Consider the following 15132-nt stretch of genomic DNA (forward strand, 5'->3'; position numbering starts at 1 on the left):
ATCCCTGTGTGCTCTGTGTGCACTAGATTCTCATAGGAATGAAACTGCAGTTATAATCAGTGACACTTCCTACAGGCAGATCATACCAAAATGAAAGCACATAGATGAAAGGCTGCATTTAGCCTAGATAGCAGCCTAGTCTCATATAGCCTAGACAGCACATCCAGAACAACTCATATAACCCGGAAGGAGAAGGGATATGAGCCGGCGGCCATATTTGATTTTTCCTGGAGCAATAATGGATAAAAAACACTAAAAAAGGCACACCAGAGCGGCAAAATTATCAGGTAAAGCATTTATTATTTACAAGCTATCAACTGATATGTTTATTTTGTGTGAAACGTTCATCTCTGGTTCCCTTTAATCTGTAGTCAGTCCATCCAGCCAGATGCAGGATTTGGACAGCCAGGTAATGTACCAAAGGATTGGGGGCTATTGTGTATGGAAGTGTTTCCAATCTAAAGGCCCATACCCCAAAGACCGGCGTTTTTCCTGAGCAACGAGCGGTCGTTTCCATGATCTTGCGAAGTGGGTACAGGCGCGCAATCGAACATTGCTTAGTGACGCGTGTTGATAACGACCATCATGGCAGATCAGATCTTTCTGGATGACTCCCACGCAAAGTACAGCAATTGGCCTGAAGTCTCATTCGCGCCCGTCACATGAAGTTGCGCATACCCGCCAACCAAAAGATGGATCGGGGAGCGGTCGTCGTAAGGGAGACTTCACTGGATCCATCTTCCTGCGTCACGAGGTGCGTATACAGCTTAATTCCTGGGGTTCTTTTGTTCCAAATTAGTTTCCTAAAAAGCATATTTATTGTTAGTGGTGTAAACAGTCACAACACGGTCAGCTTTCATCCTAAACCTTCAATGTTTATGCAGCAAAAATATTTTTTTTCTTTAAAAAAACTATTTCAAATGCACATTTTTTGTAATTACTAATTCTATGAAATGCCTAAAAAAATGTACCCAAGCAAGGACTCTAAAATAAATGTTGAAGTTTCTGGATCGTTCTCTCTTCTTTTGACATAGCCAGTATTTTTCATGTTATGTTTCTAATTTGCACCCCCTGTTTTTTTGTACAGTGCTACGTAATATGTTGCCACATTGTAAATGAAGGATAATAATAAATGTGTGCACTTCTGAGTCTTATGGAAAATTACAGGAGCTGCTGGTGGGTTCGAGGATGTCTTTAATGCCACTAATAATAATAATCAGAGTTCCATTTTGATTAAAATGCTACAAAGTACTCACTCGTGCCATTGAATGTACAGTATACAGACCACGTTGCAACTAACAATGGTTTTATAATCTGATTAGCTGTGAACCTGAATATCATGTGGCAGTACTTGGCTTGTATTGTGTTTGTAAAACATGCTATCTGAACTAGGAGGCAATCTTACTCAGGAATTTTAAAGTGTACCTCTGGGCGTAAACTAAGTTCCTTCAAGAGAAAGTTTTTAGGTATATAATGTAAAGTAGACATGTGCTGGTCTCATCGATTCAGCAACAAAAGAGTGAAGCCTCGTACACAAATACGAGGACTGTTGCCCACAGGAATAGGGGCTTCATCTGTATGTTGCTATGGAGGAGGGAAGAGGGCCGGTGCTGCAGTGTATAAAGGAGCGGGTGATTAGTAGAAACCATCTAGCGTGTGTACAAGGAGTCATCCACCCTTATCCAGCAGGTAGCACTATAGCCAGAAGTTTACTATATCAGAGTGTACTATAACGAGATTCTCTGCATACGCATTGTGTATATTTTAAAGCCAACCTGTGATCCAGCCAGTGTTGCCAACTCATCTCTTTAATTACTGACACATATGAATTATACAGGTTTCGGGGCTAGGTAGATGCAGGTAAGGCACCGATTATGTGTAAGTAGCCTCAGAACCTGTATAACTTAGATGTGTCAGTAATTAAAGGGATGAGTTGGCAACACTGGATCCAGCGCTAGGACCCTTTGCAATATTGTGTGGATTTTGTGAAAGAAATTCAATCTTAAAATCGTAATTATGTATAACTGCAATTGCAAAATTTTAGGCAAAATTCCGATCATTACTAGGTCAGGCTAAAAGGGGGACAGGAGGGCAGATGTGGTTTAGAGGGAATAGTGGAGGCAGAGGTTGTACAGAGGGGGACACTGAGGGAACAGGAGGACAGAGGTAACACAGTGGAGGCAGAGGTTGTACAGAGGGAGACACTGAGGGAACAGGAGGACAGAGGTAACACAGTGGAGGCAGAGGTTGTACAGAGGGGGACACTGAGGGAACAGGAGGACAGAGGTAACACAGTGGAGGCAGAGGTTGTACAGAGGGGGACACTGAGGGAACGGGGGACAGGTAACACAGTGGAGGCAGAGGTTGTACAGAGGGGGACACTGAGGGAACAGGAGGACAGAGGTAACACAGTGGAGGCAGAGGTTGTACAGAGGGGGACACTGAGGGAACAGGAGGACAGAGGTAACACAGTGGAGGCAGAGGTTGTACAGAGGGGGACACTGAGGGAACGGGGGACAGGTAACACAGTGGAGGCAGAGGTTGTACAGAGGGGGACACTGAGGGAACAGGAGGACAGAGGTAACACAGTGGAGGCAGAGGTTGTACAGAGGGGGACACTAAGGGAACGGGGGGACAGAGATGGCACAGAGGGAGACACTGAAGGCACAGTGGAACAGAGGCCCCCACAGGAGGTACAGGGGACAGAGATTGCACAGTGTTCCGACTTAAGAACAAATTCAGGTTAAGAACGAGCGTACATTCCCTACCTGTACTTGCTTTTGATCAGGAATTTGCAAGCCGCTGTTGCTATGGCTTTCTAATACTGGATGAACGTTTCACTCTTAACACTGTCAAATGTAACCTCTGCCTACCCTATCCCCAAACCTCGTCACCGATATCCAGAGTTCAGATATATGATAGCTGAAGCTTTAGCACCGACTAGTCAGCCCAGCTGGATAGCTGAGCTACAATGCCAGATTTAATCACTTGGCGCACCATAGCTGCAAATGTACAATGTGGCCTATGGCGGCACCTGGAACAGCGATCAGGCCATGCACCTAATTTGTCTCTGGAGCAGTATGGTCTATTTCAAGTGAGCTGGCATTACCTTAGATTTGTAAGAGGGGTATTCATTTATGGTGTTGATGTGGGAAAGGAGGGTACCTTTTTGAGTGTGGGAGAGAGGAGAGAAAGTCTAATGTAAGTAAGCTTTAACCTCCTTAGCAGTTTACCCGACACTGTGTCGGGCATACCGCTCGCTGGCCCCAGGAGTCCCCCAGTATAAATGTAACAGATCCCATGGCTATAAAAGCTTTAGCTAGCACTGGGCTATCTAGTACAGGTTGCCGGCACCCCCCGATCGCTGTTGATCCCCCCCCCATCCCCCCGCTAATACATTACCCAGCCTGGATCCAGTGATCATGCAGCCTCCCCGCACAGCTCCGGTCTCTCTATAGGGAGGATCGGGTTTGCACATGACGTCGGCGACATCATGACATCATGTGCAATCCTCCCCATAGTGAAGACCGAAGCTGTTCGGGGAGGCTGCGCCGATCGCTGGATCCAGGCTGGGTAATGTATTAGGGGGATCAGCAGCGATTGGGGGTGCCGCCAACCTGTACTAGCTAGCCTAGTGCTAAAGCTTTTACAGGCATGAGATATGTTAAATTGTTACTGGGGGGGGGGTGGGGGGGGACGGACTCTAGGCTGCAAAACCTCCTGAGCGGCGTAACGCTCAGGTTAAAGGACACCCGAGGTGAGAATAAACTTTATGAGATAAACAATTGTATCTATCCTCCTCGTAAAAATAACTTTTTTTTAGATATCACACAGTTTATTTTATATTTAAATCTACTTTTTAAGTTTTTACTGTTTCATTATCTCGGCTCAATAACACATTTATTGAAGTATGCCAGATATAGAACTATGATTTATTGACCTTTTTTATATATTTTTACTGCTTTCAGAAGCCATTTACTGGCATGAAAGTACTTTATAACTGTAATTTCTTGTCAGTGAGGGTTACGCTATAGTCTGACCCAGTTCCGACCCGGTCCCGACCCTAACAGAAACTGTCGCTTGCGCACCTGATTTTTAACTCTTTCAGGCAGAGAAAGAAAAAAAAGAACACAGCATAGTTATTTGTGTGCTTGGCACTGTACATACATATGTCTAGCTCATTATGTCTCATATCACCTCAGTATTAGTGAAGAGACGTGAGTTCACTGAGTTGTCCGTTTGGAAGGGCTTTCTGGTCCCTTTGCAAATCTTTTGGCAGGCAAAACAACCTTACCATATTCCAACTCTGCTATGTCTGCCTCTGGTACAGCATTCAGACTAGCTTAAAAGGGCTTGCGCTTCATAAATATTTTTTAAACCACTATTTTCATCCATTTCGGATATATGCCATTGTGCTTTATGAGATCTACAATACTTTGCAATTTGAAACTATTTTTTGGCTTGGGTCATCATTGAGTCTCAGGAGGTTGATTGTCATGGAGGAATTGATGCAAAGCACTCAGAGGCCTCTTCACTTGGGTACATACCTTTTCAAGTGAAAAGGAAATTGAATCCCAGAAGAGGCTGGAATTATTATGGAAAATGTATTTTTTTCCCTTTGAGTGGGCTACGGTATTATTGAACTCTTAACATTTGCAATCAACTTTTGAAAAACAGTGATTGATCCTAAAAATAATAACTGTACGATGAACAACAATAATGTAGCGACGCAGCTTTTATACTTGGAACTGAGGATGTAGAATTGGTTTAGAGTAGTCCAACTTTTTTAGTTTAAAGTCTTGAAGGTAACTTTATTAATTCTTAAAAACACAGGCAATGCAATTTATAGGCATTACTGTCTGAACTTAAAATATATGTCTGACTGCCTTACAATTACTTTGTGTTTATTTGATGCAATGTAATTGCAGTCATCTACCATAAAAGAATAAATATAAGGCACATAGTTTTAAAGCCAATCAAAACATACTTTTATACTTTTAGATAGAATGTCAGGGATAGATATTCCATTAGGTCCAGTAGCACTATGCCTAAAGGCATCACCCCTGGAGGAGAGCCTCTTTCAGCGGGCTTCAGATAGCACTAGAAACAGTTTGGTGGAGGTAGGCAAGGGTTCAACAGGACTTTACTAGTCTATTATGCTACATAAAAATAAATTGGTCAGTTTGCTGGCTGTTGAGCAGGAGTGTGGCTTCTCAGCAGCATGTATTGATGGGTTGGGTTTGAGGCCGGTTGCACACCTAAGATTTCCGATGTGGTGCAAGCATGCTCCGATGTTCAGTGGTACTCAGACCAAGCCTAGGAGGGGATGGAAGGGCACATTCAATAAGATTTCTTGTTGTTTCTGTTTTCTATTCTAAATCCTTTAAAATGTACCCGAGGCTGTGCATTGGGGGCACATGGGACACAGAATCATGTGCCCTGGTCCATGACATACCTCTGCACCCCTCCCCCACTCTCTGCACCCGCCCCCACTGCGCTGTCAGCACCCCCTCCAAAAAAAATCGCCGACCTTGCAGCTTGTCGGCAATCTTGAGGGGAAGGGGTGTCCCTTGCAGGAGAGGCACTCCTGCAAAACGGCCACTGGGGGCGTTCCTAACGACCCTTCCCCAGCTCTCATTGGGCAGCTCTGCCTCTGCCCTGCCGTTCCTTAGCCTCCTTGATTTGTGATGAGACACGCAGAGATGCAGCATTGTGACCCCAGGGGTCACTGAAAGGTGAAAGTAGATGATTTCTGGCCACAGGATTGGCAGAGTGCGTCAGTAATTGAGGCTACCTGATCCGGCTAGCCTTGTTGATCAGGTAATGTTTTTTTTTGTTTGTTTGTTTATTTTTACAAAAATGTCCACCTCGGATTCACTTTAAATTTATATCATTTTTTTTTGTTTATTGTAAATTAATTACCTTGCATTTTACATCAAATTCACATTTTCTGCATTATGATCCCCAAATGAAACTTTGAGATGGTAGGCGTGTCATGCAAAGCAATTTTGTGATTTTTTTTTTTTATTGATTTTTTTTTTTACAAAAAAATGTTTGCTGCTTTTTGAAAGAATGAAAGGTTAAATATTTCACCCGAAAATTTGATAAATCCTAATGTCATGTCTCATACCAAGTTAATGCCCAGCAAAAGAGCTTTAAACTAATTAATTGCCCATCTGGTTCCTGAGAAAAAGGCAATTTAATATTTCCGGAAAATGCAGTTTTTAATGAAAATTACAATAATTAGTACTTCATAACTATTGAAGGAAAGGAAGTCATTTATTTTCCCCCATGTCTATTCATAACTATGTAACGGCACTAGATACACCAACTTTCATCAAAATCTGAGAGATCATGGCAGATTTTAATACAAAACTGTGTTGATTTGACATGGAATGACTCCAAAGGGAATCCACACAAACACAGGATAAACATACAAACTCTACTTTGCCTGCAGCCTGCAGTTAAAGAGTGACAATGTAGGTTGTATTGCACTGCCATTTGCACATAAAAAGTATGTTGTCCAACACATGGTTTATATTCATGTGTTATCCTCATTGCTATTAGAAGTTACCTTGCTCAATTTTGTGTCTAGCTGGACTTTACTGAGTAAATGCTGGACTGCCGCTGCTGGGAACCGGAGGGTACTTCCTCCCATTCCTTATAGACAATGCATGCAGTTTAAGATTAGAGCTGGAGATTTAACATTAATTTGATTTTTATGAGAAGCAGCGTGTGACTGCCTTCCATAGACAGTAATGCTGAGATGATTTACGGACGGACTCCAGCAAATTAGAAGTTAGACTTATTCTTCACAACTCTGCATTCTCATGACTAGCAGTCCGTAAAAACAATGTGACAAACTAATCAATTTAGTGTTTTTATGTATGTGGACTTTCAAAAATAAAATGGAATAGTCGATTGCACAATTATGAGATTTGACTTTAATTTACATCTGGTTGTGTATTTCCAACTATTTTATTTTGCAGAGAAGAATACCATAACCAAGTGAATACATGCAAAGAAGTGTTTAAACAGCACCAAGAGAAGTATATGGGATTCACTCTCTCAAAGAACTATCATATAGTAAAACAAGAGCTGGAAGAAATCCAGAATTTGGTTCTAAAACACGATGAACAGTTCAAGACCAAGGAGAGAAGAATTGCAGATGCTTTGGGTAAATGATGTATTATTATGACTTTTATACTCCCCCCCCCCCACACACACACACACCCTTCAGGATTTATCTTACCATTATGTTAATGGGATGTGGGTGGAAACCCACGGACATATGAGAAAAAGATACATACGCCATGCAGATAGTGTCACGGCCAGGATTCAAACACGGGACCCTAACACGTCAAAGTAAGCATGCTAACCATTTAAAGAGGAACTGTAATAAGAATAACGTAATGAATACAATTGCTTATTTTTTTTACAATATTCATATAAAAATGATTTAGTCAGTGTTTGCCCATTGTAAAATCTTTCCTCTCCCTGATTTACATTCTGATATTTATCATGTGTGGAGACATCATTTTTTTTTTTTATCAACAAAGAAGTTTATTGAACATGAATAGTGTCACAGAATCAGTTAAACAGTGTTTACAGTGGATCAGATTAAACAAACTGAATATAATGAGGATTCAGTACACACATACATGTGTTGAATAGAAGAAAGAAGTAACTCGCAATCACAATCATTAAGTCACACAGGGAATAGCCATGTATGGCACAAGTACTATAAATACTTGTGTATAAGCCACATTTTTCAGCACAGAAAATGTGCTGAAAAGTTACCTCCTTGGCTTATATGCGAGTCATGCACTGTCTCCCTGTGTTTGTGCTCCCAGCTGTGTCCTGTGTCCGTGCACTGTAGTATGCCCTGCAATTTTCCATATGGCCCAGATGCACCTAAGACACTGACTATGGGGAGAGGGTGCTGCCTAGTACTGGGGGCACATCTGGCTATTTATACTGTGAAGGGGGCTATACTGAGGAGGGAGCTTACATGCGAATCAGTCACTTTTTTCCTGGTTTCTAAGGGAAAAGTGGGTACCTTGGCTTATACACAGGTCGGCTTATACACAAGTATATACAGTAAACATTTTTTTTAACTCATGATCTCAATGCAAATTCTCCAACAATTTTATATACAGTAGACCATTGTCCCAACAGAGTGGTGGGCTTTAACAATTTAGGGGTTGCAGACAATAACTATACAGGCTTATCGCTCAATTCACTCATCCCATATTAAATGAAATTTGGGCAAGGACTTTTAATACACATATATTAATTATTTTGTAAGGAAGGATGCAGTCAGCTCTCCCTATCCAATTCTGTAACGTAGGGAATTCAGTTGAAAGTCATTGTTACGCCATTTCTTGCCTGACTTGGTGTAATGTTTGATGTAGGAAGAGTTCAGTGTTTTTTTAGAGCTCCTCATCTGTTATTAAACCAAGAAGGCACAGAGCTGGGTCTAATGTTGCAGGACATCCCATTTTATCAAACAGAAAATTAACTGTTTGCTTCCAGAAGGCCACAACAGGTGGACCTTCCCAAATTACATGATAGAAGGAGGGAGAGTTGGCATTTAGGACATTCAGGCTAGATGGTTGGTCTAACCTGGATAGGCAAGAGGGGGTAAGGTATGATTAGTGGATAATAAACAGTTGAGTGAGGCATTTCCTAATACAAGGAGAGGCTCCTCAATTTCCTATAGTATCCTGTAGTATCACCCCAGTCTTCATCATCTAAATTAAGTGCTACAGTGACCCATTTGTTCCTGGAAGAGGCATTGTAAACCTCAGCCCTATTCTGTACAATCGTGGAGTAAAGATTCCCCACCATATGTTTAGTTTGACCTTCTTTAATAATTTCAACAATTTCTGGTGTGTGGGTAGCTTTAAAAGCATGTGCAAGTTGAACATATCGAAAGCAGTATGAGGCAGGTAAACTGAACTTGAAAACTAGGTTGGAAAAAGACAAGAGTTTTGCATTATCCAGTATTTCTCCGAGGTACACAATACCCCTGCGAATCCGGGATTTTACAGATTTCTCCCAATTTGGGATTCACCCATATAGGTGAGTAGAACTCCATGCGACTATCAGCAAAGTACTTAGATACCCACTGCCACACTTAAAGAGAAACTCCGACCAAGAATTGAACTTTATCCCAATCAGTAGCTGATACCCCCTTTTACATGAGAAATCAATTCCTTTTCACACACAGACCATCAGAGGGCGCTGTATGGCTGATATTGTGGTGAAACCCCTCCCACAAGAAACTCTGAGGACCGTGGTACTCCTGGCAGTTTCCTGTCTGTGAACCTTGTTGCATTGTGGGAAATAGCTGTTTACAGCTGTTTCCAACTGCCAAAAAAGCATGCAGCAGCTACATCACCTGCCAGCAGTAAAAATGTCACCATGTAATAAATGTCGGAATGTAAATCAGGGATTTAAAATTTTTTACAATGGGCAAACACTTAATAAATCATTTATGCATAATTATTGTAAAAATGAAGCACTTTTTTATTACATTATTTTCACTGGAGTTCATCTTTAATGAGCATGGTCAAGTAATGTTCTTTTTCTTGTTCTGTCCCTGATAGAGGTTTCCACGCATCAGGTTCCAAGGCAAGGTAGCCGCAATGCAAGTCAGTATCGTACCCATATAGTTTAGGGTTTATAAGAAGTATCAGAGGAGAACCAGATGGCTAGATGATGTAGATGATGTAATGATGTAATATTTCTGAAAGGAAGGTAAGCTAATGCAGCCGGTACCATTAGGATTGTGCAGTATGGCATATTTAAGTTTAGCACAGGCATAGGTATGGCAGTGGGCATTTCCCACAATGCAAAGTGTTTCACAGACAGCAAACTGTCAGGGCCATAGTCATGACATCACACTGTGGGAGGGGTTTCACTACAATATCAGCCATAAAGACCACTCTGATCATCTATCTAAGAAAAGGTAAAGAGTTAAAGTTCCTGGTTCTTTTTTTTCCGTTCTAAATGAAAATGTAATACCTAAGTGTAATCTTTACTTGTGTTTTCCTTTTTCCAGGACCCTCACCTTTTGCATCTGTAAATGACTGGGCCCTACACTTGTATCCTTTAAATCCTTTAATAATGACAAGAAGCAGCTAATGTATATATGCCATGGAGTGTATGCATCTAGAATACTGCCCTGTTTTATCAGAAGCATCTCTATGCATTATAATTAAAACAAGTCTGTTCTCTTTTTCCTATTTAGAAACCCCTTCAACACCTAGCAACTGTTTATTAACATGCCTCTGCACTCCCAGTGATCTCCTTTCACATTTCCCTGTCTCTTATAACACCTACTGTATATCACTGATCATTTGCCCCTCATTTGTCCAATGCTCTGAGCTCTGCCTGTAGTTAAGGTCTTATAGAATAAGTATCTGGTTGTGCTGTACTCGCAGGATAGTTGGTTGTGTAGACACATAAGAGCCTTAAGCTACGTACCCACTGCCAGATGAATTTGAGATCTCCGCCAACAAACGATCTTTTCCCAATCCATCTGGCCGGATCTGCAAGCATCATTGGTGACCATGGAAACAACGATAGTTTACCCCATCGTAGAAAATTATGACAAAAGTCAGTGGGGTTTGGAACGATCCTCCGTGATATAATCCAACATGGCGGTCATTTAAAAAGGAACAATCGCCTCTCATGGTCTTAATTGTGAAACATCGTGTACTGATTTTTTTTACACAAAGTTACGCAATATCATGAAAAAAACATTTCTGAAAAGTCACATGGTGGGTAGGGACCTTTAGACCTGTCCGAAACAAGGGTTGGAGGAGAAGTGTGGGGGGTGAGGCTTTGTAGGAAACCATCTCCCAGGTCAGAAATAGGACTAGCATCAAGTCAGTCAGGACCTACAGAAGATACATTGGACATTAGGGCGCCTGCCCGTCTCTGAATTGCAAAGACCCTACCTCCCCCCCCCCCCCCCCTTTCCCTTTTTCCCTCTCTTTCTTTATTTTTTACTATGGTACTCTCTCTTTTTTTTTTGTTGACATTCCTTTCTTTTTCTCTTTTTCTGTTTCTTTTTATTATTATATGGATATCAAGATACACTGTGATATTCCTGGAACTGGATTAATATAAATTGACACAATCGATTTGCTACATGACTATTGAGAACCCATTGGGATATAATATACTGTCGCTTTTCGCTAGCGCAGACCATCTGGTAGTTTCCCTTTTCAGGAGCTCCAGATGCTCTGACGCTGGTGATCTGGTCGATAGTTAACTAGTTAACATGATGCAATATTTGGGGAAGGTTCGATATGCTTATATAAATCTGCAAATTGCTATCGATGACCCGGTGGGTCTATACAAGTGGAACTTTTGCACTATCGTGCTGATAATATGTGAGACATTACCTTAACCTCCATGCTTTTCTCCTAGAGATTATTACCTGATGTGTTGTATACCTTTAGAATGTCACATATCTATTGTTGATATTACATTGTATTTGATAATGTGCGATAATATGTATTATAAAAAAGAAAAATAAAGAATCTATATAAAAAAAACATTTCTGAAAAGTCACATGGTGGGACCTTTAGACCTGTCCGAAACAAGGGTTGGAGGAGGAGTGTGGGTGGTGAAGCTTTGTAGGAAACCATCTCTCAGGTCAGAAATAGGACCAACATCAAGTCAGTATGGACCCACAGAAGATAAATGGGAGCTGGGCCCTGCTTGCTCCTCCATTGTAACATTACTTGATGTGTCCAGAGAGAGGAAGAGATGTGAAATTTGAAGCACCAGACAGGATGTTAGAAAGACAACTCATGGCCACCATCAGGGAGATACAGGAGAATCGAATGCATTAGGCTTCGAACAACAACCTTACCTCCCCTTTCCAACTCTGCCTCTTTCCTTCTTCACTAAATTTACCGATATTATACTAGCAGTTATTTAAGCTACACATATCTCCAGACGCCCGTTTTGCATGTTCGCGGTTTGTATGTATACAAAGGACATTCGAGGTGAAAATAAACTGATTAGATAAACAATTGTATCTATCCTCCTACTCTCAAAAATGACTTTTTTAAATATATATCCCACAGTTTTATTTTATATTTGAATCTACTTTTTAAATTTGTACTGCTTCATTATCTCTGCTCAATGGCACATTCATTGAAGGCAGCTTGGTGGTTAGCACTCTCGCCTTGCAGCGCTGGGTCCCTGGTTCGGTTTGAATCCCAGCCAGGGCACTATCTGCAAGGAGTTTGTATGTCCTCCCAGTGTCTGTGTGGGTTTACTCTGGGGACTACAGTTTCCTCCAACACCCAAAAGTCATAAATATAAGTTAAATGGCTTCCCCCTAAATTGGCCCTAGACTATGATACATACACGACACGATACATACATAGACATGTGACTATGGTAGGGGTTAGATTGTGAGCCCCTCTGAGGGACAGTTAAGTGACAAGCCAATATACTCTGTATAGCGCTGTGGAAGATGTCTGCCCTACATAAATACTACATAATAATAATAAAAAGTATGCCACAGCTCAAATCTATGAACTAGTGACCCTTTCTATCTCTTTCCTGCTCTCAGTAGCCATTTACTGCAAGGGAAGTGTTTTATGGCTTTAATTCCTTATCAGTGAGGGTTACGCTATAGTCCGACCCAGGCAGAAACTGTCAGTTGCATGGCTGAACATTAACTCTTTCCGGCTGTGAAAGAAGAAAAGCAACACAGCATAGTTATTTGTGTGCTTGGCACTGTTCACACACGTCACATATCACATCACAGGTCACCTTGGATGTCCTGTAAGTTAGATTCATCAGAGGAGCTCCTGTTTTTATATAGTGGGTATTTTATAGCACAATAGTTCCAAAGCACAATACTATTTACTATGCTTTAACTTACATCGATAGAGCAAAAGTGAAGAACCGCACGAATGAAGCGCGTCAACACCTTTCTGAAGTTTCACACACCACTTTGGAGCTGAAAATGAATGTGAATGAAACCGAGCTTAAGATACAATGTATAAAAGAGGTAATGGTATATTTTTTCAAGATTAGCCAAGACAAATAAGGATGGCAGCAGGCCGGATTTAGGCCAAGGCCTAGGGCGCCACAGGAGCTAGGGCATCAAAGCAGCAGGCTAAACTGGTGCAGATCAGGCGAGCGCCTGACTGCGGTACTCTGCTGCTAGCCACCTGTGCAGCAGCCACCTTGCTCTCTGTGCACGTTTGCATTGTGGTCGGTGGCTATGGAGTTGGGCAGCATTGGAGACAGAAAGGAAGAGAAAGCTTCTGCAATGGAAACAAGCGGAGAAATGAGTGACACTGATGGCTGCTGCAATGTGAAGTAGGCGGGCTGGCTACCTATACTGAAAGAAGGGGGGGGGGGGGGGTCATCAGGCTAACTGTACTAGAGGGAAGGGGGAGGGGTCGTCTGACTACCAGTAATGGGGGAGAGGTCATCTGGCTACCTATACTGGAGGGAAGAGGGGAGGGGTTATCTCAATACCTATAATGAAGGGGGGCGGCTGGTGACAGTGGCCTTGGGAGGTAAAGAGTACAAAGCCGGCCCTGGGTGGCAGTACTCCACCATTGTCAAATTCTACTCCAGCCCACTCTAGAAACCAAAAGTTTTCAAACTGCTCCAAATTGCATTGAAGTATCTCTGCTGGGTTTCATCTGCTTTTGCACAAGATTTTATTCAGATGCACGGTGTAGATATGGCTAATATCACTGATATTGATTTGTAAGGCTCCAACATCGGCCATGCTGCCGTGCACATACATGTTTTACAATTAAAGCAAACCTGAAGTAGAAATAAACTGATAGGATAAACAATTGTATCTATAATCCTACTAATAATAATAATCTGAAGATTTGTGTAGCGTTTTTCTTCGTTGGACTCAAAGCGCTCAAGAGCTGCAGCCACTGGGAAGCGCTCAAGAGGCCACGCTGCAGTGTTAGTGAGTCTGGCCTTGTACTCCTTATTGAACAGATACTGACCCTGGCCAGGATTTGAACCCTGGTCTCCCATGTCAAAGGCGGTGCCCTTAACCAGTACACTATCCAGCCACTGCTTTGCCTACTTCCATTTCACTGAGAAAATGTAAACTGCAGCCATTCTTCCACTGTTAATGGCAGGGTGCTCAAACTTTGCTCAGTTGGAAACTGGAAGACTGGGATTAATATTCAGAAAAGTGGGTGGAGCCTACAAAAGCCGATCAAAATTAATTATTGATTTTCAAGGGAAATATTTAATTGCTGCCATTCTTGCATTGGTAATGGCGCAAGCCTCAAAACTGGTGCAGTTGGTCATTGGGTAGCTGGGGTTCATATTCATAAAAGGGGGTGGAGCCAAAAACAGCCAATCAGATTTGTTTAATTTCAATGCAAATTATTGATGCCAAAGATCGCAAAGCTCACCAACTTAGTCATTGAGTAATTGTGTGTTAGGGTTAGGAAAAGTGGGCGCAGCCAACACCAGCCAAGTACATCAAAGTAGGTAGATGACGGGCGCCACTGACCAAATGTCCTAACTAACTTGTGGAGGAGGATTCATCCTGCTTCCAATCCTTCAGGATCCGGGGTGTCCTCTTAACCCCTCTCCAATATGACAAAAAAAACTATGTTTGAAGGAGGCGCTATTGGTTAGTTACGCAGTTTGTAATGAGTATATGTCACTACCAATATTATGTAGAGTAGAAAAGCTTTTATTGCTAATTAAAATAATTTAACTCCAGGAGAATTATTTTAATTAGCAATAAAAGCTTTTCTACTCTACATAATATTGGTAGTGACATATACTCATTACAGATTGCGTAACTAACCAATAGCGCCTCCTTCAAACATAGTTTTTTTTTACCAGCCAAGTACATACACGGGCAATGCTGGGTCATCAGTGGGCGGAGACAAATACAAATTTCACTGACAAATGTAAACTGCAGCCATTCTTACACTGTTTATAGTAGGGTTCTCAAACTTTGCACAGTTGGTCACTGGGTGACTGGGATTAATATTCAATAAAGTGGGTGGAGCCTACAAAAGCCAATCAAAATTCACCTATTGACTTTCAACGGGAATATTTAATTTCTGCCATTATTGCACTGTTAACGGCACAAGC

The 15132-nt window shown here is 41.8% G+C and overlaps 1 protein-coding gene across 2 annotated transcripts in view; it reads left to right on the top strand.

Moving 5' to 3' along the window:
- C9H14orf39 (chromosome 9 C14orf39 homolog) overlaps positions 1-15132 on the top strand; it is a 96107-nt gene that overhangs the window by 28450 nt on the left and 52525 nt on the right. For both annotated transcript variants that reach the window (XM_068254428.1, XM_068254427.1), the window contains 3 exons: positions 6990-7177; positions 10067-10109; positions 12925-13045. In XM_068254428.1, the coding sequence (XP_068110529.1) occupies positions 6990-7177; positions 10067-10109; positions 12925-13045 (352 nt within the window). The remainder of the gene's footprint in view (positions 1-6989; positions 7178-10066; positions 10110-12924; positions 13046-15132) is intronic.

The sequence above is a fragment of the Hyperolius riggenbachi genome, chromosome 9 (genome assembly GCF_040937935.1).
Source record: "Hyperolius riggenbachi isolate aHypRig1 chromosome 9, aHypRig1.pri, whole genome shotgun sequence".
NCBI classification, from domain to species: Eukaryota; Metazoa; Chordata; class Amphibia; order Anura; family Hyperoliidae; genus Hyperolius; species Hyperolius riggenbachi.